This window comes from Gigantopelta aegis, chromosome 7 (assembly GCF_016097555.1).
Source record: "Gigantopelta aegis isolate Gae_Host chromosome 7, Gae_host_genome, whole genome shotgun sequence".
NCBI classification, from domain to species: domain Eukaryota; kingdom Metazoa; phylum Mollusca; class Gastropoda; order Neomphalida; family Peltospiridae; genus Gigantopelta; species Gigantopelta aegis.
This window is the reverse complement of record NC_054705.1, coordinates 16,059,247-16,086,754: the sequence shown is the minus strand read 5'-3', so window position 1 is coordinate 16,086,754 and position 27,508 is coordinate 16,059,247. Positions and strand designations below refer to the sequence as shown.

Below are 27,508 nucleotides of genomic sequence, written 5' to 3'. Positions count from 1 at the left end.
ATCGGTCTCTCTCTCTCTCTCTCTCTCTCTCTCTCTCTCTCTCTCTCTCTCTCTCTCTCTCTCTCTCTCTCTCTCTCTCTCTCTCTCTCTCTCTCTCTCTCTCTCTATATATATATATATATATATATGTGTGTGTCTCTCTCACTCTCTTAGGATTATATTAGGATATTGAACAATGTTCTGAAGCATAACTCTATATGTGACCATGTATAGTTAATAACAGACAGCTTTTGTTGAATAATAATCATAAAGTTTGATACTGGTTTGTCTTATTTTGCAACTGTTTGTTATCCAAACTAAGGAGCATGGAACACCATTTATATATCTTATCGTATTTGCTTTTTTAAATTAAGTCTGAAACAAACTATACTACGAAGTGTCGTCTTCCTAGAAGTTTTCCCTAGTGGAGGCTAGCGAGAGAAGTGGTTGCTTTAATGGATGCTCCCTAAAATTATCTGCCGTCATAGATACCAGTTAATACTCTGGATGCTACTAAAAGGAGCAATATCAAAGGTTACAGATAAAACGAACTGGTCATTCGTAAATAAACATAATTTGAGATAAAAACGTTTGACTGCATATCTGCAAACCTGATTCAAGTGGAAAGAACATAAGCACAGCTTCGACGAACATCTTGCCACCAAGATCGACCTTCCACCATGGATGATTGTCATCAATAGCAGTCATGGTGCATGTGTTGCTAAACCAGTGGTTTACTGCATTTCCGTCAACAGCCTTGTGTGAATCTCGATGTTCATAAGTGGTGGATTGAGATGTTCGCCTATCTAAAGCTTCGTTGTCTCGACTCTTGTAGTATTCTGGGTCTGCAACTGTATACAATATGACGTTCTGCTATATTGTCTGGTATATTATTATATTATCTGGTGATGTTATATTATCTGGTGATGTTACACACACACACACACACACACACACACACACACACACACACACACACAATTGTCAACCTTGACATACATACAATATATAGATATTCATACATCAATACATACTAGCCAGTGCCAGGTCTACCCACTGTTTCATGCACGTAAGCGGGATTGACCGCGTAACTTTTAGGCACATGTATATGGCCGAGTTAAAGAGCATCCTTTTTATAGATGCCTCTATAGCTCGGAAGGTATCGTGGCAAGTTTTCAATAGGTTCGAATCCCAGCAACGTCAGGGGACCATCTGTGAGGCCAGAAAGGATTTAATTATCCCCTGCGCTAGTACTGGTACTTAGAAATTACTGAAATTACTTTTTATTTTTCGATGTACATGCATATCATTTGTATCACCTGTAGAATAGGATAGAATAGAATAGAATATATGTTTAACGAAACCCCAGCACGAAAAATACATAGGCTATTGGGTGTCACATTATGGTAAATGCAAAAATAATGGTATCACCTGAAGAGGCAAATGAATTATAATAATTAAGGTGGGTTTTTTTTTATCCGACGTACTCTACGTAATTTTTTTATCAAAGTAATTTTGTCAAGTACGATCCTAAACCATTGTCCAGTTTTCATCCCCTCCCCACTCCCCTCCGCTCCATCATGGTTGGTAAGTAGCCTAATTTAGCAAACAATCTCATCTCTCTAACTACCCCCAAACAATATAATTACATGCACAATGCGATAGTGTGTAACACAGTATTGCATAACTTTGTGTTCCGTGTAGACAGTAGTTCATTGTCACCAGGATACGATTTTTATGTCAACGAGTGATGTGTCAAAACATTTTTTTTTTCACACATCACGAGTTGACATGAAAATTGTATTTGAAAAACCAAGAACAAAACCATTCCTACTCGAGACAACGCAGAATGCGGTTGTGTTTAGCAAACGTCGAGGTTTCTCTCTCCCCCCCCCCCCCCCCCCCCACCCTTGGGGCTGTGCTGCACGAGCTTGGCCGCTTGGCCGCTTGGCCAAGTATCGTGTTGAACACAATGGGAGCACGGCTATTGTCACCTTGTATTATGGTGACAATAAACAGAAGAGATCGGGGAAGTAGGAGAAGTCGTCCCACGGCAGCTCAGGGGGGACCAAACCGGGCGGCTCAACTGCCAGGGGCGGTCCCTCCTTCTTCACAGAAGAAGACGAGACCCACAGGGGCGGTTCAGGGGGAGCCAAAACCGGCAGCTCAACTGCCGGCGGCGGCCCCTTCTGCGTCTCCGTCCCCCATTACTCGGAAGCAGCAGACGCCAGAAGCGGCAAAGGGGGAGCCAAAGCTGTCGGCTAAACCGGCAGTGGCGGCCCCTCCCCCTGCAGCACCAACGCCGATGGAAACCGGAAAAGTGTTGTCCGCACCAAGCAATCCACCGGCGTCTCCACGAGTTGTTGCGACAGCGGTTGCAGAGCGTGAAGCCAAGAAGAGGAAGGTGTCGGTCCAGGACTTGTCCGACACACAGCCCACGACTTGGCAGATCGCACGCAACAAGCTTCCTGGACGGTACCGCAACTGTGTGAAGGGGGAGTTCACTGCGACCTCTCAGCTGCCACCAAGAGCTGGAGACCAACACCAACTGGTCAAAGGGCGGTACCAGTTCCAGTACGTCGAGGGAAGTCGTACCTACTACCTGACGTCGGAGCGGAACGGGATGTACCGGCAAGGCTTACTGAAATCAGACATGGATAATCCAATCGTCCATCGGATTATCAAGCTGATACTTCCGGAAGACTACTCAGCAATACTTCGGAAAGAGTGCTACATCGACCTGCCTCACTTCTTCCCGAAGTTCCGAGCCGATCATCCCATCAACTCGCCATGAGTTCCGCTGCGTACCGTCTCCTAGGACATGTACTTCCTTTTTTAGGGCTCAGTTGGACTTTAAAAACAGTTTTGGCCGCAGTTCAAAATTTTATGTTTTTCTTTTTTTTCTTTTTTTTCTTTGTAAACAGTCCGACGCAGTTTATTTTGGCAGCCCGACTAAATTGCTCAAATCACCTTAAAACCTTTTCGGTCGAGCACTCTAATTTTATTGTTTGGACTTAAATTTTTGTAGCACATTTTGGTCTTCGGTTTTTGACCTAACTACTAAATTCGTATTCCAAATTCCGCCCACCTCAAAATTACCCCCCCCCCCCCCCCCCCCCGGCCCCGGACCATATAGATCGGACTTTAAACTTTTAGTCCTTCGTTCAAAATTTTATGTCAAAAATATTATTAAATAGTCCGATCCTCTCTTCTTTCTCTTATTTATTTTTGGACTGTCCTTCTAAAATGCTCCAAATTATATAAATATTCGGACGAGCAGACAATTCCCACTATTTAATTTTTAGATGTAAATTTCAAAATTATCTCCTTAATTTTGTTCTGTCCCGGAGTAAGTCACTGGCTATCCAGAGACAGGCCCCGGGACTGACATGCTCGAAACTCTAGTGGTATATGAGCATGTTAAAATTATTCGCACTCGCGCACGAAAAAACAACATGAAATGGTCCATTTATTATATACATCTTTCCTAATTTTTGAAAATATATTTTAGTTTTTTGTTAATATCTTTCGCTTATTCTATCGAAAAACATGTTCCGGTAAAACAATGATATATTTCTTCCGACAGAACTTTTCCTGAAAAGTTACTTGACCATAAACTTTTTAAAACAAATTTAAATACAAATTATCTGTATTTAATTATTAACGTAACATTTATTTAATAATACTGCTGTGCAAAAATACCTGACAAAGCGATCCTCCAAAAAGCCTTACAAAACCAAAATGAATCGAATGCCGTTAAAAGTTTAACTTACACTCAATGACAGGAAATTCTGTAATTATTATTTAGCTTCGTATTCAATTCATTTTAGATAATTTATCGTAATTGCACTTCATATCCCTGTTTTACAGGTACAGTTGTATAAATTACTCCTTGTTTTCAAATACGATCAGATGCATTGCCAATCATCAAACTTATTCGTTCGTTTACATTTATTTTCGTGCTTATATCCAATTACGGTTCAGGTATGCTGTACTGGGTACACACCTCAGCTATCTGGGCTGTCTGTCCAGGACAGTAGGTTAGTTTTAGTTGATTAGTGGTTAGTGAGAGAGAAGAGGGTGTAGTAGCCTTGCACCTTCCCACTGAGCCCTTAAGAACTCGCTCCGGGTTGGAGGCGGTACCGGGCAGCAAACTCTGTACCTACCAGCCTGTAGTCCGATGGCTTAACCACTGCGGCACCGAGGTATCAAATATAAATACAAAGAACCAAAACAAAGGGAGATAATTTAATCATGTACTTTAAAAAAAATAGTAAATACGATTTCTATTATTTTCAGTGTAGCTAAAATACAGTGAAGATGTGACTTTTCACTGGATATCACTTTTACGGTTTCCGTAGATCTATTTTAATTTTTTGTAATCATTTAAAGGGCGCAAAACAAATACCACATTTGAGATATATTTGCATTATAATAACAACCAAAGAGATGCGTAACAAAACATATTTATATTATTTATTTGAATGTTATGTATTGAATTGTTACTTTCAGATATTTAAAACCACTGATTTCCATCTAGGATCGATTGGAGTCTTTAGCGTCTAATACGTCACTACACACCTTCATCTAGGAACTATTTTTGTCTCGGAGGCAGGTGTGATATGGGGTGTTTTATTTCTTATATTAAACGCACGTGATGGTGAACATTATAACATGTTGTATTTTAAGTATATTAGTAATAACGTTAAACGTAAGTAAAATATATAGTATCCTGCATAATAGTACATTAAATATATGGCTACATGAGGATATAGGAACTTTTGTTATATGTTTCACATGACTCAACATATTTGAAAACATCCAAGATGAAATTGCACTAATACCTCTGAAGCGGGCGGGGTGTAGCTCAGTGGTACAGCGCTCGCCCCAATGCGTGCTCGGTCTGGGTTCCATCCCCGTCGATGGGCCCATTGGGCTATTCTCGTCACAGCCAGTGTACCACGACTGGTATATCAAAGGCCGTAGTATGTGCTATCCTGTCTGTTGGATGGTGCATATAAAAGATCCCTTGCTGCTAATCGGAAAGAGTAGCCCATGAAGTGGCGACAGCGGGTTTCCTCTCTTAATATCTGTGTGGTCCTTAACCATATGTCTGATGCCAATTAACCGTAATTAAAATGTGTTGAGTGCGTCGTTAAATAAAACATTATTTTATCTTTTTTTTAATACCACTGAACGACAAAACCGTAATATGTGATCAGGGCAATGCAGAGTCGAATGGGCATTTGGTAAAATAGTGGTTGAATCCATGAATCTCCATCTAGGGTGTAGTCTATGAGAGGACAGCCACACACGAGGAGAGTTTATGAATTCTGATAGATATACTATTGAAATTATCATATACATTCCCGGCGGATCCGGAGCAACGTTTTTAAATATTCCTCCTTGTGGGTGAACACATTATTTTGGCATTTTGTATTTTAGGAGAGTCAGAATGATATGGGACACGCCCCAACGCTAAATATTATGTATCCCACTATCCCACCCTCAATTCTCAACTGAATTGAGAATTATTAAAACTGTCCCTTCCTTCTGCGTATGCAAGGGGAGGGTCTCGCTGGTAATAGCTTTCCCTGAATCTACCACAGGGATGTGAGAGGGGCTCAAACAAAAAAGCTTATTGCTGCCGTGGTCAAAGGCCCCTGAAGGAAAATTGTTTGCAACCCCTGCAACTGCCAAAAACTGCATTCAATGCTAGCAAATCTGAACTGGTTATAACTTATAATATAAGGCACACATCATAAAATTGAAACCGTGGAAACATGCAGTTGAACCTTGTGTGGTCAATAGTATTGAACATTATGGTTTGTTTTGTTTTTTTAGATGAAATGGAAAAGCGCATTTCTGCATTTCTGCGTAGCTCTCACATCCTTGAATCTACCAGTAAAAATACACTTTCTAATATAGATTGATATACCTAGTTTCCAACCGGTCACTTCAACCTCGCACAACGAAAGAGGTCTCATTTTCACGTCACCATAAAAATTGATTCGGACGTAGCGCCCTTTCACATACAAGGCACAGGGCAAGATGTTGGATTTGCTCAGAACTGCTTCTTTTCGAAACCAACATATACCCTGCTCGTGGTCGTTAGGATAAAACAGCGTCATAATCTCGAATTCATGAAGACGGTCCTCTACAAAATTACATAATATAACAGGGTTATCAGACAACAGAATCAATGAATGAATGAATGAATGAATGTTTAAAGACACCCCAGCACGAAAAATACATCGGCTATTGGGTGTCAAACTATGGTAAATGCAATCAGACAAGAGCAGAACCTTATTACATTTAGACTGTTGCACAACGTCATATGACGAACATGCAAATGCAAAAAAAAAAAAAAAAAAAAAAATGTTTTTTTATTAACATGCATACATGTAATGTACATTATTATTGGGTAATTTTTTTCCCATTCAAACCAACGACCTTCTCAGTACTATATCAGACTATTCCTAAAGAAATTATCCTTATTTTAAATGTTCGTTCTTACGGCCTTTTGTCAAGGACTAGGTACAAGTATTTAGATATAAGTACCAGTACTTCCCATCTTAAATAATGCAGGTACATTAGAAAACAAATTAAAAAGTAAGAAATGAATTTCAGCTGGATTTATGTGTAAACATCGATTTTATTTCCCAACTGTATCTATGCATTGAAGGGGGGAGTACGACAGACTGGAAAAAAGCACTTAAAATGTTTCTGAATAATTTATCAGGTCTAAGTAATTTTTGAGGTTTTGAAACTATTGATTTTTATTGTTTTTGTAGAATTTATTTCACATGGTGCTTTGGATAAATACCCCCCCCCCCCCCCCCCCCCCCCCCCCCCCCCCCGGGGATTATGCCCACTTCATTGAGCTGGGATGCGGTAGCTCAGAATACCTTTGTGAATGATGTATGTAGTCTAAATAGCTATAAGGGTCAAATCCATATCGAATCTTACTGCTTTTATTTCCAAACTTACCTAAGTAGTACCGGGTATATAATTGTTTTTAATGAAACAAAACGAACAACAAAAAGAAGAAGATAATAATAAAATAGAAACAAAGTAGTAGCCGTCCCTGTTATCTTCACTTCAATATATATATATTGAAATTTGCATACATACATATATACATACATACATACATACACTCCATACAAACATACACACATAGTGAAACCCCTCTAAACCGGGTACCCTTTGTACTAAGACAAAGGTTCGGTTTTCGAAGGGATCCGGTTTAGAGAGGTTGAGTTATGTCCTGGCTTTTTAAAACGGACTGTAAAACGCCCAGCTTTGAGGGAATTCAGGTTTAGTGAGGGTCCGGTCTTGAGAGGTTTCATTGTCTATACATAAATTTATATTCTTCTCATTTGCTGTGATCCCTCCTCATTGACCATGGTGCCCCTTCATTTGCCTTGGTTCCTTAAATACATTCATTCACATTTTCCATATAGGCATTTTCCATATATTTTATTTATTTATGTCTATTAAATAAGATGATTATTACTTAGAAATACTTGTTCCTTGACAAAGGCTGAATACTCGTAATAAAAGAAGTAGTCGAGACTTGTCTAACAGACACATGTATATAACGACCACCTGTACATAACGGCCACCTGACCAGAACAGCCACCATAAATCCAGCCAAATGCATTTCCTTCTTTATTTTACCTGTATATAACGGCCACCTGCACTATGCAGCCAATGACCACTATTTTTGGACCAAAATGAGTGGCTGAACCTACTATAACAGCCAAAAAATTACAATGGCCGATATTGTTTGTCCAAAATAGACAGTTGAACTTGCCATAACGGTCACAAGATATATACATGTATTGTCCTGCGCCATGGCAATATAAAGTTATTGTTTTACTTAAGTTGAAATAAAACAGATACATGCTCCAGTACATCATTAATCGTATTTACATCTTATATCTGTATGAAATGGTCAGTCATTTAATTTACAAGGTGACTTGCTATTGGTTCAAGTAAGGCTTGCATTGAACTTATAAATATATTTGACTCGTCACCACTGACAGGTATTGTATTCCAAGGTGTGTGATTGTTGCTAGTCAGACAAGCAGTTCCGACAATCTGCCACCATGTTTGTTCAGCCATTACACATTGGGAAACTGATCCTTTTGTTAATGTATAATGATTTCTTACCTGCAACCTTTTTTGGGTGTCGTGTATTAATTTAGTAGGTAACAGAATTGAGTGCAAAGCAATCAAAGATCAATGACGTTTTTAAAAAGTGTGTAATAGAATGAGTTTCAACAAAACGTATTACAGTGATGCTTGAAAAACAGTTTTATGTATTAAAAATTAAGTTTTTCTTTCTTTCTCTCCCTCTTTTTTATTTTATATTTGTTTGACGACTGTTGATACTTTATGCATTCCATTTTAGTAGTGGGGGTTTTATAGTAAGTTATTTCATATGTGTTTTCCTTTATCTGTATATAACCACCTGTACATAACGGACACTTTTGCCAGATCCTTCAGTGACCGTTATATACAGGTTCGACTGTATATGTCCGTTTATGATACATACGGCAACAATCCATTCTGTTGAAAACTTTAACGTGGGTTATTACAAGCACTTGTTGCAGGTCCACCATCCACCATGGATTCTTGTCATTTTGGCTTGTTTGTGTGAACGAACCAAGATTATTATCGCAGTTGTAGTCACCATCTACAGCGTTTGAAGCTGCCTTCCCCCACTCAGTCGCAGACTCTGATGACTGAGTTGCAGGAAGTCCTCTAGCCCAGTTGAGGGAACCCGAATCTAAAACATTCAACTGACATTCCTGAGTTTGCTGCAATTGTTAAGATGTTATCGACTAACAGAGACTTTTTAACGATTGTAATTACATATCAATATATTTTTCTGCATAATATATTAGTGGCTGTATATTAAACGTGTTTCTGATCTTTCTAATATTTGTACCAGGTTAAATTTCATTTTATTTCCTAAAACATTTTTTTTTTTTTTTTTTTTTTTTGTACGTACGAAATTATTTAAAGACAAAATCCAGTTTGGATTCTTATAAATATTAAGACGACCAGAAACACATTGAATATATAGACACTGATATTCTAAACAAGAAAATATATTTAACATGTAAGTTTAATCGTAGAAATATTTTATTAGCCGGAAACATCTTACAATGCAGCAAACTCAGGAATGTCCTTTAAAGGTTTACTCTACAAAGGACACTGCATACTGTATTGTTGTACGATATTACTAGTTTTATACATCATATAATGTACTTGTTCATGTTATGTTTTTAATAATAGTATTATATAATATTTTTTTATTTGGTCCAGTTGATATTGATCATTATTTCCTTAAAAGGAATCTGGGTTTGTTTTTTTCAGTGATGGCTAGAAAAATAAATATTATTCTATAGTCTGTGCCATCCTTCTACAGTGTTTTTTGGTAAATAATTTCAGTTTCATTTGACCTGAGAAGAAAAGTAAATGTAATAGTGTTTTGGGAATAACGAATATATTATTTGTGTGTGCAATTTAGAAAACAATCGGCTAAGAAATAAACAGTATTAAATTTCACATTATAAATAAAAGCATAACATATTTCACAAACTCAAAATGAAACCATAACTGTTCACAGATAAGGAGTGAAAAAAAATCAATTTCACGAAAATGTGACTTTGATCGTAGGGTTGGGTACCGCGAAAAAAACCGTACCGCGGTATACCGCGGTTTTTTGTAATGTACCACGGTAAACCACGGTAATGACAGCATACTAATCACTGCGATTCAGTGATACAATAATTGCTCAACATACAATGTCATTTATATGCCTTTGAACTTAGGGGTCAAACACATATGACATACTACAGTGATATACCTACCAGTAATGATGTTGACTGATTCATTTTACACTCTATTTCCTCTAAAGTTGAGTAAGCATTAAGCAGGACTAAAACTCTCATTTAGAGAATAACCAATACTTATAGGTAGAACATAGTTGTAGAGCCTTGTTGTATTTTAAGACCTTATAATGTAAATGAAATAAACATAACAGATGAATAAATTCCCTAGTTATCATTTCAGTTAAACTGGAAAATAATGAAAATGACAAAGTTACGTAATATTTGAATGGCCCTTGATTTCTAGGCCGGGCCGTAGCCCAGTGGTAAAACACTCGGTTGGACGCGTGGTAGGTCTAGGATCGATACAAGTCGGTGGGCCCATTGGGCTATTTCTCATTTATGTATGTGCACCACGACTGGTATAGCAAAGGTCGTGGAATGTGCTACTAATGAGAATATGTAGTGGGTTTCCTCTCTAAGATTATATATCAAAATTACCAAACGTTTGATATTCAGTAGCCGATGTTTTTGTTCTACTCTATATAAAGATAAAGAATGTAACCTGTGCCACCCCACTAGAAGCTCTGCATACGTCCCCAACCCTCCAGATATCGTGACAATTCCACAGGCCCAATGGGCCATATATATAAGCCATGTGCTATGGGCCGGTATCTTTAATCTCTTTGGTAATGAATTCATGTTTATAGAAGAAAAACAATTTAGAAACAAAATAGCCACACTGGCTGTATTTTATTTTATGAATGCAAATGAGATAGTTGGGCTTTCGTGGGTTTGTTTTTTTAAGTACGTAACTCCCCTCCTCCTAACTTATATGTATGTTTTAAACTGAATACTGTGTATAATTGTTTTCGTATCCAACTCAAGAGTATAGCCAGTCACCCAAAACAAAGACAAAGAAAACGTCATTATATGTTATTGTTCTCTAAACACTGGCGTGTGACCGTCTTTCAGACTTTAACAACTGGAAAAAAAACTTGTTCAGTTTCATAAATTCATTGCAACGTGATCCGAGACTTTTGTATGTTTATCTACCAGGGGCGGAAGGATGTATCATGCCTGTGCTAATATTATATAAGTAGACATAGCATCAATAAATTATAATTCCCCCACTGAATACGTTTAAAATTAAATCTGTAAACTGAAAATTTCAACTAATAATGATTGTGTATATGTGAGAAAAAATATGTAATCCTCATGACACTTCAGTAAAATGAACTCAACCACGTGACCTAGATTTCACAACATTATCTGATACGACACAACGCTAAAAACGTTACAAATATAAAGTGAACCTTGTTGTAGCTAGTAATGAAACATTCAGTATCAACAATGCAACATGTTTTGAACAGTATTTCATATTATTTGATCGCATTTTGTAGCTTTACGAGAAGCAGTTTACTATTGAATAGTAGACTGGTCACCCGGACATGCAAATGGCGCTTATGCATACCGCGAGGCATATCTGTCGAACAAAATTGTTTGAAAAAATGTTTGGTGACTAAAAATCGACATTAAAAAACGTTCTTAATTTTTTTTTCGCCAAGTCGAAAATTCTTTTGCCAATTTTGCCCTGCAAATGACCAATATCGCACGTGTGTTGCAAACAACAAACTCGTCATTTACCATGTTTTTGTTAGTGACAACGTTTTGAGATTTTAGATACTTTGGGAAATTCCGTTAGTTTTTCAAAGATTTGTTAATGGAACACAAACAATCATTAACATTGGATGCTTTTTAAATAATTTCTCGAAATTATGTATTTTGGTTCATGACACTGATAATTTATTTCTCGGAAATGTCCATAAAGTCATCGTCCACGAAAAGTCCCGAAGTATACCGGTACAGTAAAAAAAAGTACCAGTACGTACCACGACAGAAAAAAATACCGGTATACCGGTAATACCGCACACCTCTATTTGATCGTTTTCCAACGGAACTCTTCATATGTTTAATTAACGATACTGTCCTGAATATGTTGCTGTCATTACACATGTCTGACCAGCAGCTCTAGCATTTTAATCACTATAATTACATATATGAAATACATTTTCTTAGTAAGAATGTGAATGTCTTTATAGATAACGTGTCTCGGACTGCCTGAATGTTTCTAGAAGCAGAGACTAGATTTCAAATTCAAATAATTTTGATATATACAAAAAGATCTATATTAATAACGAAGAAAAATGTCGTTTTCTCCACGACAACCAGAGGCAGGACGTAGCCAAGTGGTAAAGTGGTAAAGTGTTTGCTTGATGCGCGGTTGGTTTAGGATCCACCACCATCGGTGGACCCATTGGGCTATTTCTCGTTCCAACCAGTGCACCACGACTGATGTAACAATGGTCCTGGTATGTACTATCCTGTCTGTGAGATGGTGCATATAAAAGATCCCTTGCTGGTAATTGAAAAGAGTAGCCCATGAAGTGTAACAGCGGTTTTCCTCATTCAATATCGGTGTGGTCCTCAACCATATCTCTAACGTTATATAATTGTAAATAAAACATGTTGAGTGCGTCGTTAAATAAAACATTTCCTTCTTCCATATAACTGTAAATAAAATGTATTGAGTGCTTTGTTAAAAAAACATTTCTTTCTTCCATATAACCGTAAAAAAAATGTGTTGAGTGTGTAATTAAATAAAACATTTCCTTCTTCCATATAACCGCAAATAAAATGTGTTGAGTGCATCATTAAATAAAACATTTCCTTCCGTCCTTTCACTACAACCACTAGAACGATCAGAAACATACGAACACTGATTTAAGAACTGAATGTTATATTTTTGACGTTCATGCGATGATAAACACCCAAACCGTTTTACACACTATGAATGGCGTAGCGCGTTAATATTGCCATTATACAAAACAATATTAAAAAAAACTGTATCAATACACAAATAAAGGAATTCCCTTAGAAAGTTACATTCGGGGTTTTTCCGTCAAATCTCCGATTCATTATAATGATTTACATAAGGTTTTATAAATTTTAATTTTCTGAATCAAATGTGGATAAAACGTTATAAAATCAACTGATAACACAAACTGTTTTTTTCTCTCAAAAATATCAAACGATAATTAATTAAGAATTGAACAACCTATATGTCTGGCGTCATGTTTTCGATACGATAAGCGAAAATCTAAAATAAAATAAAAACAATACATTAATTAATAATTAAGAATTTAACGATTTTTATATTTAAATTGAAGATCTGTTGTAAAATGGTTAGAGTATGAATTTTGAACTAATTAGTATAAGGGAGTGCATCCAATTATTTAGAAGTTATCTACTATATTAAAATTGCAGTTGTCAAAAGTTGACCGGCCTCGGTCGCGTCGTGGCAGGCCATCGGTCTACAGGCTGGTAGGTACTGGGTTCGGATCCCTGTCGAGGCATGGGATTTTTAATCCAGATACCGACTCCAAACCTTGAGTGAGTGCTCCGCAAGGCTCAATGGGTAGGTGTAAACCACTTGCACCGACCAGTGATCCATAACTGGTTCAACAAAGGCCATGGTTTGTGCTATCCTGCCTGTGGGAAGCGCAAATAAAAGATGCCTTGCTGCCAATCGGAAGAGTAGCCCATGTAGTGGCAACAGCGGGTTTCCTCTCAAAATCTGTGTGGTCCTTAACCATATGTCTGACGCCATATAACCGTAAATAAAATGTGTTGAGTGCGTCGTTAAATAAAACACTTCTTTCTTTGTCAAAAGTTGAATTAGTGAAAAATGAATGTGAAGACTGACTTGAAAGGGATAAAGTGGTTTCAGTGTTACTGTGTGTGTGGATTTCTGAGTTTGTGATTGAGTGATATTATTCTCGGAAAGGACAGGTCGCATAATTGTGCACCGAGGCGTATTTGTTGTTGCGCATGTAAGTTGTCGATTTAGTGTTTTTGTCAAATGTGACAGAGCTGCGCTCATGTCTCTCTTTTGATTTGTTGAGCATCATCCTCTGCTATAACTTCCAATAGAAGCTTCGTTTTTGTGGCTTGTCATATACATTATGTGTCTCATTTCAAAACCGGAGTCGGTTTAAAGCTTGAATTGTCATCTTCACTCACAGTGCAGACGAAATTGGGATAAAAATAGAAACGATGGAATCCTTGGGGATTCCCGTTTACCGAAAAAGTGCAGTTTTCACGTTCATGGAAGAATGAACATTGGGTTTTTCTAGATTACGTGATAGCATTTTAACCAGTCAAGACGCTTATTACAAAACACTAATTATAAAATGGAATTATATTCTAAATGAACTTTTTAACATGTCATTATAGTTGTTAAAAAGGCTTTGTCAGTAAGAAATATTTTACAATGGCAACAAAGTTAGGATAAACCCTTCAAGTTTCAATGCAAGTTAAAAGTATGTTTTGTTTAACGACATCACTACAGCGCATTGACGTATTATCCACGGGCACTCATAACCGGGAAAATAAAAATCACAATTTCTTACTGAGAAATTATTGTACATTGGTATAACATAGAATACTATTGGACGATTTTACGCTTACAAATCAATGACTCTGCCGGTATTAAATATGACGTCAAAACAATTTGTGACAACTGAAAATTATTTCACTCGCGACATAAATTTGATAGTAACTGGTAACTCGCTTATTATTCTCTCTATATTATAACTATGATAACATTATCATAAGACTGCAACCATAGAGGAAAAACAGAAGCTGGTATTCTAGAAAGGAAAATGTATTCAATGTGTGAATTTAGTCACCAGAAAGGTGATACATCTTACAATGAAGAAGAAGGAAATATTTTATTTAACAATGCACTCAACACATGTAATTTACGGTTATTTGGCGTCAGACATATGGTTAAGGACCACACAGATATTGAAAGAGGAAACCCGCTGTCGCCACTTCATGGCCTACTCTTTTCGATTAGCAGCAAGGGATCTTTTATATGCATCATCCCACAGACAGGATAACACATACCACGGCTTTTGATATACCAGTCGAAATTGGTAGTGAAGGCAAGATGGATCCTTTATATGCACCATTCCACAGACAGAACAGCACATACCATGGTCTTTTATATACCAGTCGTGGTGAACTGGCTGGAACGAGAAATAACTCAGTGGGCCCACGACGGGGATCGATCCCAAACCGACCGCACATCAAGCGAGCGCTGTACCACTGAGCTACGCCCTGCCCCTTCTTACAATGAATGCAAAATCATTTAAGTCGATATACGTGTAGTACTTATTGACTAAAACCGTTCAACATACCTGGCAGGTATTGTGTTCCATATACTTCAACTTCACATAGGCTGATCCTTTTGTTGCTGTCATACATTTTTAGTTTAACGACCTCCCCTACTACCGGGTGTTCACAGTACAGGAGGCGTGCGCCACCAACCGGGAAATGTCCCTTGAACTTTAGGCAATAGCCAGCATATCTGAATCCTGTGTAGAGACGTCGGGTATTTTCAATGAAACGACTCATAATATAAATCCAAAAGTCGAGTAGATTTTTACCATCTAGAAACGGAAAATAATAAACATTATAATCAAGGTGCAGAATGTGGTTATCAAATATGCATAGATGTGCTTACGGACATGCATGTGCGTGTATGCGTGCCTCTGACGAGCATAATACATTGTTTTTATTCCTAATATATGATATTGATGATATCGAAAACACACGAGCGTAACAATCTCTTTAACATATAATCTCAAGCTTAATACAACGTGTTTTTTTAAACTGTACATGCAACTTTAATTCCACTCCGCTATGTCGTAAGAATATGTGGCGTCAAACTCGAATGACGTCATTTTGGATGTCCCTACATCAAAATAAACTAGTCCGGGTTTCTGCCAGACGGAAAATGGGTATGGTGCCATATTCAGATTTGTTTGCAGATATATTTTTTAAAGTTAACCTTTTGACAACATTAATGACTCTTATCATTACTGTATGATTTTCTTAACCCTAACCCTAAACTTAATCCATTTTCTCTCTGGGGGCGGCTCCCCATACCCCCTTTTGACTGGTTGCATTCCATAGGGCCATACCCTAAAATTTCTTTCTGGCAGAAACACAGCTAATGCATAAAAAAAAATTGTTTTCTGAACGCTGGACAGCTTTTAGTGTAAAGGTGTTTCTTTTTGATGACTATATATGCATGCGACAATTATGGAGTGTCACCCAAGTACGTTTGCTTAAATGTCAATAAACCTAGTGCTGTGACCTCGATTAATTTACATCTAATTTGCAAAGTTATCAAATTCTTAAAGTATATGATCTGAAAAATATCAGATATTTTGATTGAACTGAAAACGTATATGATAAATAAATAAATATATACATACATACATACATACATACATACATACATGTAATAGTTATGCCCACACTTTACGGGGTGTATCTGTGAATATCCCTACAATTTTGGTCGTGGGGCCTCCGAGGCGAAACCGATGATGTTCTCACGACCACAACTGTTGGGATATTTACCGATACACCGAGTAAGTGTGGGTATAACTGATTTATACCCCGAGTAAATTATTATATTAGTTATATGGCTAATAAAATCAGTAAAATAGAAAGTAGTAAATAATGAAACTAAAATAACGTGGACCAGACGTCGTGACACTCACATTTTGTTCTGGAGCAGTGAAACTGTCTATTTCAGTTGTTCGTGTCGCACGTGCAAATGCAGTTTGAGGTAGTTTTATCTGTGTTTGTTGGGGCTGTACTGGTATAGGAATATATTAAAACTCAGGGACGTACTTTATATTTCTCGGGATGGAAATAGTATGGAGAATTAAGTACTAAAATGCCGTTTCCGAGAACATATTTATATTTAGATCATCCCCCCCCCCCCCCCCTCCCCCAAAAAAAAAAAAAACCCTTAAACTTTTATGATATGTAGAACTAGAAATGATATTTAACGATTTTTTTAAAAAAATTTAAAGGGACATTCCTGAGTTTGCTGCAGTTTTTAAGATGTTATCGACTAACATAGACTTTTTGACGACTGTAATTACATATCAAATATATGTTTATGCATAAAATATTAGTGTCTGTATATTAAACGTGTTTCTGAACGTTCTAATATTTATACTAGGTTAAATTTCATTGTATTTCATAAAATCCAGTTTGGGCGTATTACAAATATTAAGACGACCAGAAACACATTGAATATACCGACACTGATATTCTAAACAAGAAACTATATTTAATATTTAAGTTTAATCGTAGAAATATTTTATTAGTCAGAAACATCTTACAATGCAGCAAACTCGGGAATGTCCCTTTAAGTCTGGGGAATTTACTGGATAGGAGGTAGTAGACTCCCCTACCAACACTAACTACAGCTCCGCACATTGCATGATTTTTAACAGACATATCGTGCTGTAAATATCTCAAGGGAATTATTGTGAATAAGTGCGTATGTGTAATTAGATGGCTCTTTCTATTGGTTGAAATATTACGAAAACATAATTTGAACTTTGGGATATGCAAATGATGTCACCCAGCAAAATTATTTTTTGTAGATGGCATGTTCTATTGGTTGAAATATTACGAAAAGATAGTTTGAACTTTGTTAGGTGCAAATGATAAGTGTCACGAAGCAAAACAATTTTTGTCCCATTGTGTAACGGTGAATTGTGAAAGACGGTCGTGGGTGTGAAAATAAGTAAGCGAGAAAAAAAGGGACTTTGAACGCCAGAATGGAGATTGTTTAATTAAATGGACTTCATTTTCTGTGCATTTTAATTTGGACAATCAAGAAGATTTTAAATTCTAAGTGCAGGAGAAGAATGTTTTTGGAGACAGTTATGCTACTGATTCCCGCAAACACGTCTAAGAACACGTGGTGTTGTATAATACAGGTTATGACAGCTGGACGTGTACCACACGGGAACAATTCGTCTACATTCCCCCAATATGGATACCAAAAGACTTTAGTCAAGTCTTGAAGGATTTAAAAGACAATGCGTTGCAACCGAACATCGCGAGAAACAACAAATATAAGAGAAACAACGGAAATACCTTCAGAATTTCAATGTAAGTTATGATAATAAAATTTCATTGTATTATTCAGAGAGAGAGAGAGAGAGAGAGAGAGAGAGAGAGAGAGAGAGAGAGAGAGAGAGAGAGAGAGAGAGAGAGAGAGACAGAGAGAGAGACGGGGGTGGTGGGGGGGTTGTGGGGGGGTTGTGGGTTTTTTAAATACAGGTGTAGTTAAATGAAAAGTGTAGGTGTATTATAATATGTCTAAACGTTTCGAGGAAAGATGTAGGTTATCGGTGAATACACCTACACTTATGACGAGACCGGAAGTTGACTATAAGCATACATACAGGTACATACATACATACATACATACACATACATTGCATATAGGTTATTACCTGTGGTTCGGCATCGTCAATATGAGGAACAAACATTATACTATGCGATTATGTTTATTCCTAATATATAATACTGATGATATCGAAACACACGAGGGTAATAACGTCTTTATCATATAATATCAAGCTTAATGAAACGTGCTTTTGTAAACTGTATATCCAGCTTTAATTCCAGTCAGCCATCACTCGACATTCAAATGACGATGAATATGTGATGCAGTGTCGTTTTGAATGGAAATGACGTCAAACGCCAATGACGCTGGACAGCTTTCAATGTAAAGTTGCTAGGGTTTGGTACTACAAAAAAAAGCGCGGGTTTTTTGTTTTCTTGTTTTCTTGTTGTTTTGGGTGTTGTTGGGTTTTTTTAAACACCGCAGTATGTACCACGGTATTACACATTAGTAATGACATCATACTAATCACTGGGATTCAGTGATGCAATAATGTCTCAACATACATTGTCATTTATGTGCCTTTGAACTTAGAGGTCAAACATGTATGACATACTACAACGAAATACCAGTAGAGATTCTGACCGATTCAGTTTACACATTACGTTCTATTTTCCTTTAAAAGTTGAGTAAGTATTAAACAGGACTAAACATTCAGAGAAAAGCTCATTCTTATAGGTAGAACATAGCTGTAGAGCCTGGTCTTTTAACACTTATAATGTATTTGGGATAAACATAACAGACGAATGAATCTGATGCATTCTATAATTATCTTGAAGAATAATAAAAATAGCAAGGTTTGAAAGAATGTATTCTATTATTACCCTTTTAGTTGTACAAGTAGCCATTAAAGGGACATTCCTGATTTTGCTGCATTGTAAGATGTTTCTGACTAATAAAATATTTCTACTATTAAACTTACACATTAAATATATTTTCTTGTTTAGAATATCAGTGTCTGTATATTCGATGTGTTTCTGGTTGTCTTAATATTTCTAAGAAGCCCAAACTAATTATATGTAAGTGTCTGTTAGTTGATAACTTCTTAAAAAATGTGCAGCAAACTAAGGAATGTCCCTTTAACTACCAGTAACTTTCATATAGCTATTTTTAGTTTACTTGTTGTCTCAAGTAAACATGTCCCTTTATGTTTTCGGTGTGCTGCAATGTATTATTGTTAAAGTTAAATGGTCTTAACGTCAGTTATTTAGCTTCAAGAATAAACAAACTCCATAAACATATGAATGTCAGAATAAATCATGTAGTGTGTCAATTCCAGTCATTATTATCTGGATTACTGAATTTATTTCATGTTCCTGTTTAGAAATATCAGTGTATTAGGGATTAATAAGTGAAAAATAATGTTGAAATGGTATTTAACGGCAAACATAGGGTTATTGTTGTATTAGAGCTGGAATCCTTGCCTACCCGGTGGTTGGAAGAAATTATGTGTATTTACATCTCTGACTGAGATAGCGATTATAACTGTCCAGATGTCCGTCTACATCTAGAATAGCAGAGTAGGTCTTCTTGGTGGAACGAGTTACTTGAGAACAGGTCCAACCAAAGTATCACTGCCTACTGAGGTTTGTATTTGATCGACGTACAATTTGATAATTGAATCCTCCTGTGTGTGTTATGTATTATATGTTGTGTGTGAATCTCTTCTGTGTTACTAAGCTTGTAGCTTAAAACAATAAAAACAATAAATATGACAATCGGACGTTTGGGACATACGTTTTAAGCTAGGTTTACTAGCACACGTATTTGAACTCGATTCATTATCATTATGTGCTTTCATCTAGCTATTAGTATATTACTACCTACGTTAATACATTAAACAGTGTTGTTATGACAGAGCGTTTATGAATAAATAACAATTACAAAAACCAGCATAATATTTTAGTAATATAAAAAAGAGGGTTTTTTATGTACGTAACGCAGTTCAATAAACCCATCCCCTGTAACACTGCAAAACGTTGAACATACACCCACCAACCCCTTCGACCGTCACATATTTAAATGGCTCTGGTGTCTAGCACAGGACATAGCTGGGCCTAGTGGCAAAACACTCGTCTGATGCGTGTCGGTCTAGGATCGATCCTAGTCGGTAGGCCTATTGGGCTATTTCTCATTCGACTCGGTGCACAACAATTCATATAGCAAAGGCCGTGGTATGTGCTACTAATGACAAAATGTAGTGGGTTTCCTCTCTTAGACTATAAATCAAACTTACCAAATGTTTGACATGCAATAGCCGATGTTTTTGTTCAGCTCTATATAAAGATAAACAAATTTAGCCCACGAGAGCCTGTGCAAATATTTTCCAACCCTCATTTTTCGTTCCTATTCCACAAGCCCATATAGGCTATGTACTATGGTTTCACTACACAGATGTCATCTGCCATTGAAACCCATGTTAAATTGCCCAACTTCAAATGAAGATTGCCAATAGAACGGATTCTTATTGGCACTAACAACACACCATTGAGAACATACATTATATAAGCATTTATTTTCTCTCCAAAATTGAGAACATTTCCGTCTCAGTTTGTTTGCTATATGACCGCATTTGGCTGTAGTACCGGTCCGAACAGGTGGTTCATTAACCGATTTACTCTGGCTGTCTCTTGCGCTATACACCCATGTCCCCAAAAGTCAATGCACAATATCACAAAATAACATGGGTAAAATACAGCCAGAAGGCTTACCATTAAACATACATATTGTTTTAATTCTTCACCATTTCCTAGAAGTGAATATGTGAACCATAACTTGTGTCACAATTCGGAATTATATAATAGTGGACCGTGATGAATGAACTCTCAGCCGGAAGTGATCTGTGTAGTAAGACCTATAGGCCTGTATCTTTAATCTCTTTGGTAATAAATACATATATATAGAAGACGAAAATAGTTTTAGAAACAAAATGGCCACACTGTTATATTTTATGAATAAAAATGAGATACAGTTGGGGTTTTTAGGTAGGATTTTGTTTTAAGTACGTAACTCTTGACCATACCCCCTCCCTACCCCATGACATCATTTTGTAAGATATTGCATGATATCCAATCCCTTTCTTGTAACATATATGTATGCTTTATACTAAAAAACTATTCGTAATTTGTTTGGAGACAGAACGGAACAGAACTTTATTACGCTCAGCCCGATACAAAACACAACATACAATAACAATATTTTACAGTGACAAGACAGGATTTACAAGAGATAATAAAATACTGTAGAATAATAATACAATGATAATAAGATAATGTGTTATACTGAGTAAAGGAAGAATGAAATGTGAATGTTAATTTTTTTTTTTTAAATCAAATTAGTTTATTTTAGTTAGGCAGCGAACCACTAAAACCCAAATTACGGTATTACGTTTTGGGTTTTTTTTACTGATTATACTTGTTTAAGACATCTATTTCACAGATCTGAAGGATGACATCGTGTCACCTTTGGGCATTTTGAGATTTTAAAATGTATATATACTGTTAAAAATAAGGAGCTGGTCGATTTCAAATGTCAATAATTATAGAATGAAATGAGACATAAAACTCAAAATAAGAGCAAAATGTGCGTTAATGTTCCCACTCAGAGAGCATGAAAAAACACACCAATTCTTTTGATCGTGAAGCACGTGACATGATGTTCCACGTGCGAAGGATGTGATTTGAAATTGAAGTTTGTGTCTAGGTTGTCTGCACACTGTGGCAATATTCTTTCATGTTTGTTACTGGAACACTAAATCATATCCTTGCTGTCACATTATTTACAATATTGAGTAACATTTCAACAATGCGACGTCTCCAACGTCAGGAACGTCTCAGGGCTGTAGGCATGCTTCAAGTTGGTACCACCCAGCGAATTGTGGCCCGTAGACTTAACGTATCACAATCAGTCATTAGCCGATTGTGGACCCGATATCAACAAGCCAGAAATGTGGATGATCGTCCCCATTCAGGACGGCCAATGGCCACAACTTCGGTTCAGGACCGCTTCATTAGGACTTAAACGTTGAGGAATCGAGGTCAATCGGCCAATAAAATCGCAAGAGAAGTCTGTTTTACAACTGGCGTTTCAGTGTCTGGTCAGACTATTCGTAACAGACTGCATATAAGTAACATCCACACATGTCGACCATACATAACACATTTGACTGCCAGACGTCAATGATGTACAAATCGTAGACATGGGGATAACAGGCGTTGAGCTCGGGTAATGTTTTCAGACGAGTCCAGATTCACATTAGACTTCCATGATCAACGACAGTGTGTCTGGCGACGTCACAATAAACGCTACGCCAACGTTAACGTTCGTTCTCATGACCGATTTGGAGGAGGGTCCGTTATGGTGTGGGGTGGCATCACCATGACTGCCAGAACCTAGCTGCATATTATTCAACGAGGGTCACTAGGAAGTACTACTGTGACAACATCCTTGCACCGATCGTTGTGCCCTTCGCACGTCAGCCTTGACGCCATTTTGTTTTTCAAGACGACAACGCCCGTGCTCACCGGAGTCTACGCATCACTGCGTATCTACTGCAAAAGAACATCACCACAGTACCGTGGCCAGCCCTAAGCCCAGACCTAAAGGCTAATGGCGTGTCTAGGGCAGCATTATAAGTATACTATATATTCGGTGGTCAGGGTATGCAACACTGAGGACCAGCTACCGTTTGGACCTAAGACTACACAATATTTGATAACAGATTACAATGCATGCTGTACAGTTGATTTCAGGCCAGGCATACGTGAATTTGCTTACAATACCATTACTTCTTGGACCGTTATAAATAAATACATCGTGTTTTATCTTTCCCATTCTGGACTGTGTTTGGTGGTACTTGTAGGAATATTCCCCCTAATATTATTGTATATTAGATATGAGAGTGCGAACGCTGACAAAGGTTATTAAGAAAACATTTACTGTTTTTTAGGTTCTGTCATTAAATAATGTGAAAACTAGTACCACAATAGATATTTAAACAATAATTGTGCTTCTGGAAAGGTGAACAACATTCATCATCGTCTATTGGATGTCAAACATCTGGTAATTCTGACACATAATCATCGAAGAAACGTGCTACATTTTTCCTAATACAGCAAGGGATCTGGACCCATATTCACACAACATCGTACGTCTAGTTTTACACGTACAGGTAAATCTACGACTGAAGAGCTATTCACGAAACAACGTAAACGTCAGTTATGTGTAAAGTTGGATGTAAATATACTAACGTTGCACATAAATAGTGTACATAAAATAAATCAAGCATGATCGCCGTTATTTACTATTATTTGCGGAAAATGGATGCATTTCCAATAATTGAAACAGTTCGCGATGGCGAACGCTTACAGATTTGGGGTGGGTTTGTTTTTTCGTTGTTGTTGTTGTTGTTTTTTTGTGTTTTTTTGTTTTTTTTGGGGGGGGGTGTTTTGTTTTGTTTTTTGTTGTGATTTTTGTTGTGATCGAAGGGACCTTTTCGACTAGGCAATATTTCTCCTGAGTTATCTTTTCCATTTTAAGAATGTCATAAATATCGTACCAAAACGCGGATCCTCACCAATACCAAAATGCCATGGTTTGCCCTTCGCGATGTCGTTGTTAGCAGATGACAAACGAAATTGCGTTTTGAGCATTTGTTATTTACACGGTAGCCTTTTCTTTTTTTTCTTTTTTCTCCGGTGAGAGTTAAATCATAGATGTACGTCCAACTAAGTTACGTTTACGTTTTCGACCGTCTTTAAGAATAAGGTGCTTCTTGCGCGTAAATGTAAATCTACAGCAGGCATAAGTGCTAGTCGTAGACATAACTTTACACCTTTTCAAGAATACAGGACCCATATTCACAAAACATCGTAAACTTAGTTTTACACGTAAACGTAAACCTACGACTGAAGAACTATTCACGAAACAACGAAAACGTAAGTTACGTGTAAAGTTGGATGTAAATATAAGAGTGCCTCCGGTTACAACTAACACTGCACGTAAGTCGTGTACATATAATAAATCAAGCATGATCACCATTATTTACTATTATTTACGGAAACTGGCAGCATTTCCAATAATTGAAGCAGTTTGCGATGGCGAACGCCCACGGATTTAACATATTTTTGTTGGTGATCGAACGGATGTTTTCGACTCGGCCAATTTCTCCTGAGTTATCTTTTCCTTTTTAAGAAATATCCTCAAGTTCGTACCAAAACGCAGATCCTCCAATACCAAAATGTCATGGTTCGCCGTTCGCGATGTTATTGTTAGCAGACAACAAACGAAATTGTGTTTTGCGCATTTTATTTACCCGATAGCCATCGTTTCTAATGTGTGGGTTTTTTTCATTTCTCCGGTGAGAGTGTTAAATCATAGATTTACGTCCAACTAAGTTACATTTACATTTACGACCGTCTTTGAGAATAAGGTGCTTCTTGCACATCAACGTAAATCTATGGCAGACGTAAGTGCTAGTCGTAGACGTAAATTTACACCTTTTTGTGAATATGGGTCCTGGTCCTGATGGCCTGGTGTACAAGCATGTATTTCTGAAAGTAACCCAGTGAATATGTCCGAACACATCGGTTCCATGTTGGCCTTTTGTTTTGAAAACAAGTGATTCTAGTTTGTCCAAGCAGTCTTCCTCTGGTTGAGTTTTACAAATACAATGCAAGATTATCTGTGTACGAGTTTTACAAATACAATGCAAGATTATCTGTGTACAAACAGGTTTTTATCCAGGTTTCTTTTCTTATTGTGGTTTATTTTCCAAAGACCAGGAAGCTAGCGACGCTTGACCTCTTGCGCAAGTAGAAAAACATATATATTCCAACATGGGTAATCAACATTGTCTTGAAACGATCCGTTCTATGGCTGTTGTTGGAGTGCATAGATCTATGCTACTTATGTCAGGATTTGTGCTGCCTACTTCTTTATTAATTATTGATGGTATGTAGTGGAATTTCTATACACTGTAGGACTCCTCTGTACATTACCCATAGAAACCTGACAAGTATCAGATATAGGGACGAGATTTAGTTTTTAGTTTTTCTGTCATTTCGTCAAATTGGCCTTGGTGGGGTTTTTTGCACACTGCCAGACCCAACCATGCCACGGTTGTAACATATTTCTTCATACAAAATGGTATTCAGCATATGAATCGGCCGGCATCCTCACCAGATGTGTCATATATTAAACATGTCTGAGACGAGTTGAACAAAGGATTGAGAGACAATCATACAAAGCAGATTGACCAGAATTTGGACAATTCCACTAGGCAGTGTGGCAGGATACATTATAGGAGTTTGTTATTGAAATAGTAGTGTTTTGTGGGACTCTGGGGCTTTTACACCAGGCTACCCACAATTCGTCTAACGTGTTCCTCACCTGTCTGCAGTGCTGATGTGTATGTAGAAATTACCAATTTTGTAATATGGTAATATTTAAAAACACAAAGTGTTACTTGGCAGGTTTCAAACCTACTGCACCAATTCGAATAGCATTTGACAGTCTGCCACTCTGTCAACGTTAATCGGTAGTTAAGACCATGGACTGTCACATATTACTAGTGTAACAATTTCGTATTTATATACAGGAATTTTACTAATTGCAATGTAGCACTCGGGGACTAAAAGTCCACCAGTTGAAACGTCGACGCAATAAATATATTTAAAAACACAAACAGGGTTTCTGCCACAGGATATTAATGGTAAAATTATGTACCCTAAAATCTTGGAAATTAATTAATAAATTTTTTATAATTTTTAAAAAGATAATATTAAGAAAAATTCTGATTAAAATTTATCAAAGTATATGAAATGCAGCATCCATTTTGGAAAGAGTTCAAATTTAGTATCTCTTTTGTTTTTATTAGGTACCCTCAAATTATTTTCTGGCAGAAAGCCAAAGTGTCAATTGGCAGGTTTTGAACCTACTGCACAGACATTAATTTTAGTTCAGGAGTAACACGCTTTATTTATAATCTATTAATGCTATAATCGATAGTATCAGTAAAAGTGTGATATCGCATATCACAATAGTCACACAAAAATTCTTATTTACATTCCAAAATGTAAATATTCTGAAAATAAATTTAAAATTATTTTGCATGAATTGTTTAATTATATTTAGCGGCTAAAATAGTTTATTCACTTGACAATGCAAAAGAAAATCTACCAAATGACTATGCAGATACATTTTTACTGATTTCAAATGATTATACAGTTAACTTGCAAGAAACTATACAGTGAAGATGAAATAGGTAAGGATGGAAAAAGCTTATATATATACTCTTCAAAAAAAGAAACGCAAAAGGGTACAAATGGGTTATAACTCCGATTTTATGTTTCCTACCGGTTCATGCTTTGTGAATATAAGGTCATTGCATGTCCCAAACACATTCCCACGGTTACATTCGATAAAACGCAGCTACTGTACAATAAAGTTCCAAAATGTGAATATTCGCAAAAACGCAGCCACGTGCAAACCATGTCACCACTGCACGTGCGTTGTCTGCACGTGCAACATGAACACCGACAGTATAAAAGTGCAGGGTGTTCGCTTGCCTGGCCTCTGTATCTGGCCGACAGTTGACAATCCAGGACATGCCACGTCTCAGTGAACCGCAGAGAAACAATGCCATCGGCCGACTAAACGCAGGCGAATCCAGAACGGCCGTTGCCAGGGCATTCCATGTGTCCCCAAGCACCATCTCCAGACTGTGGGACCGTTACCAGCAACATGGATCAACACGTGACCTCCCTAGATCCGGTCGACCACGGGTCACTACCCCCGGGCAGGACCGCTACATCCGGGTACGCCACCTTCGGGAACGATTGACTACTGCCACCTCCACACCGCAGCAATACCAATATATATATATAATAAAACTAAAACAACAAAAAAACAAAAGCAATTACAGGACATACCAACTCGGTTGACGATAAACACTTGTTCAACACGTATTCTCTGTTGAAGATGCACAAGCCACCATGGGTCTCGGGAAAGTAGACTTATAGCACAACTTTCTCCGGATAGAACGTTAGTTCTATCGCCATCCACCGCCTTCTCTGGACCCTCTACAGCGTTGTTCATTGATGATTGGGCGGCAGTTCCATTCAACGCCCAGTTTTTGCGGGTCCCGACATTCCTGAACCACGGTGTAAGGTATCTGTACTTAACCGGGAGAATCTGTTCTCCACGTTTGGAAACTGTAAAAAAATGAAAAAACAAATCACGAACAAAGATAGTTTTGTGGCACATGACGATCAAACATAAAAATATAGATATACATAGGTCTACATACACATGCGCGCGTGTGCGCACATACAGACAC

At 37.3% G+C, this 27,508-nt stretch overlaps 1 protein-coding gene across 1 annotated transcript in view; it reads right to left on the bottom strand.

The window, feature by feature from the left end:
• LOC121376881 overlaps nucleotides 1-27,508 on the bottom strand; it is a 151,773-nt gene that overhangs the window by 102,886 nt on the left and 21,379 nt on the right. The window contains exons 4-8 of the mRNA XM_041504667.1: nucleotides 27,102-27,383; nucleotides 15,089-15,340; nucleotides 8,543-8,776; nucleotides 5,918-6,136; nucleotides 591-830 (exon numbers count right to left, since the gene is read on the bottom strand). Of these exons, the coding sequence (XP_041360601.1) occupies nucleotides 591-830; nucleotides 5,918-6,136; nucleotides 8,543-8,776; nucleotides 15,089-15,340; nucleotides 27,102-27,383 (1,227 nt within the window). The remainder of the gene's footprint in view (nucleotides 1-590; nucleotides 831-5,917; nucleotides 6,137-8,542; nucleotides 8,777-15,088; nucleotides 15,341-27,101; nucleotides 27,384-27,508) is intronic.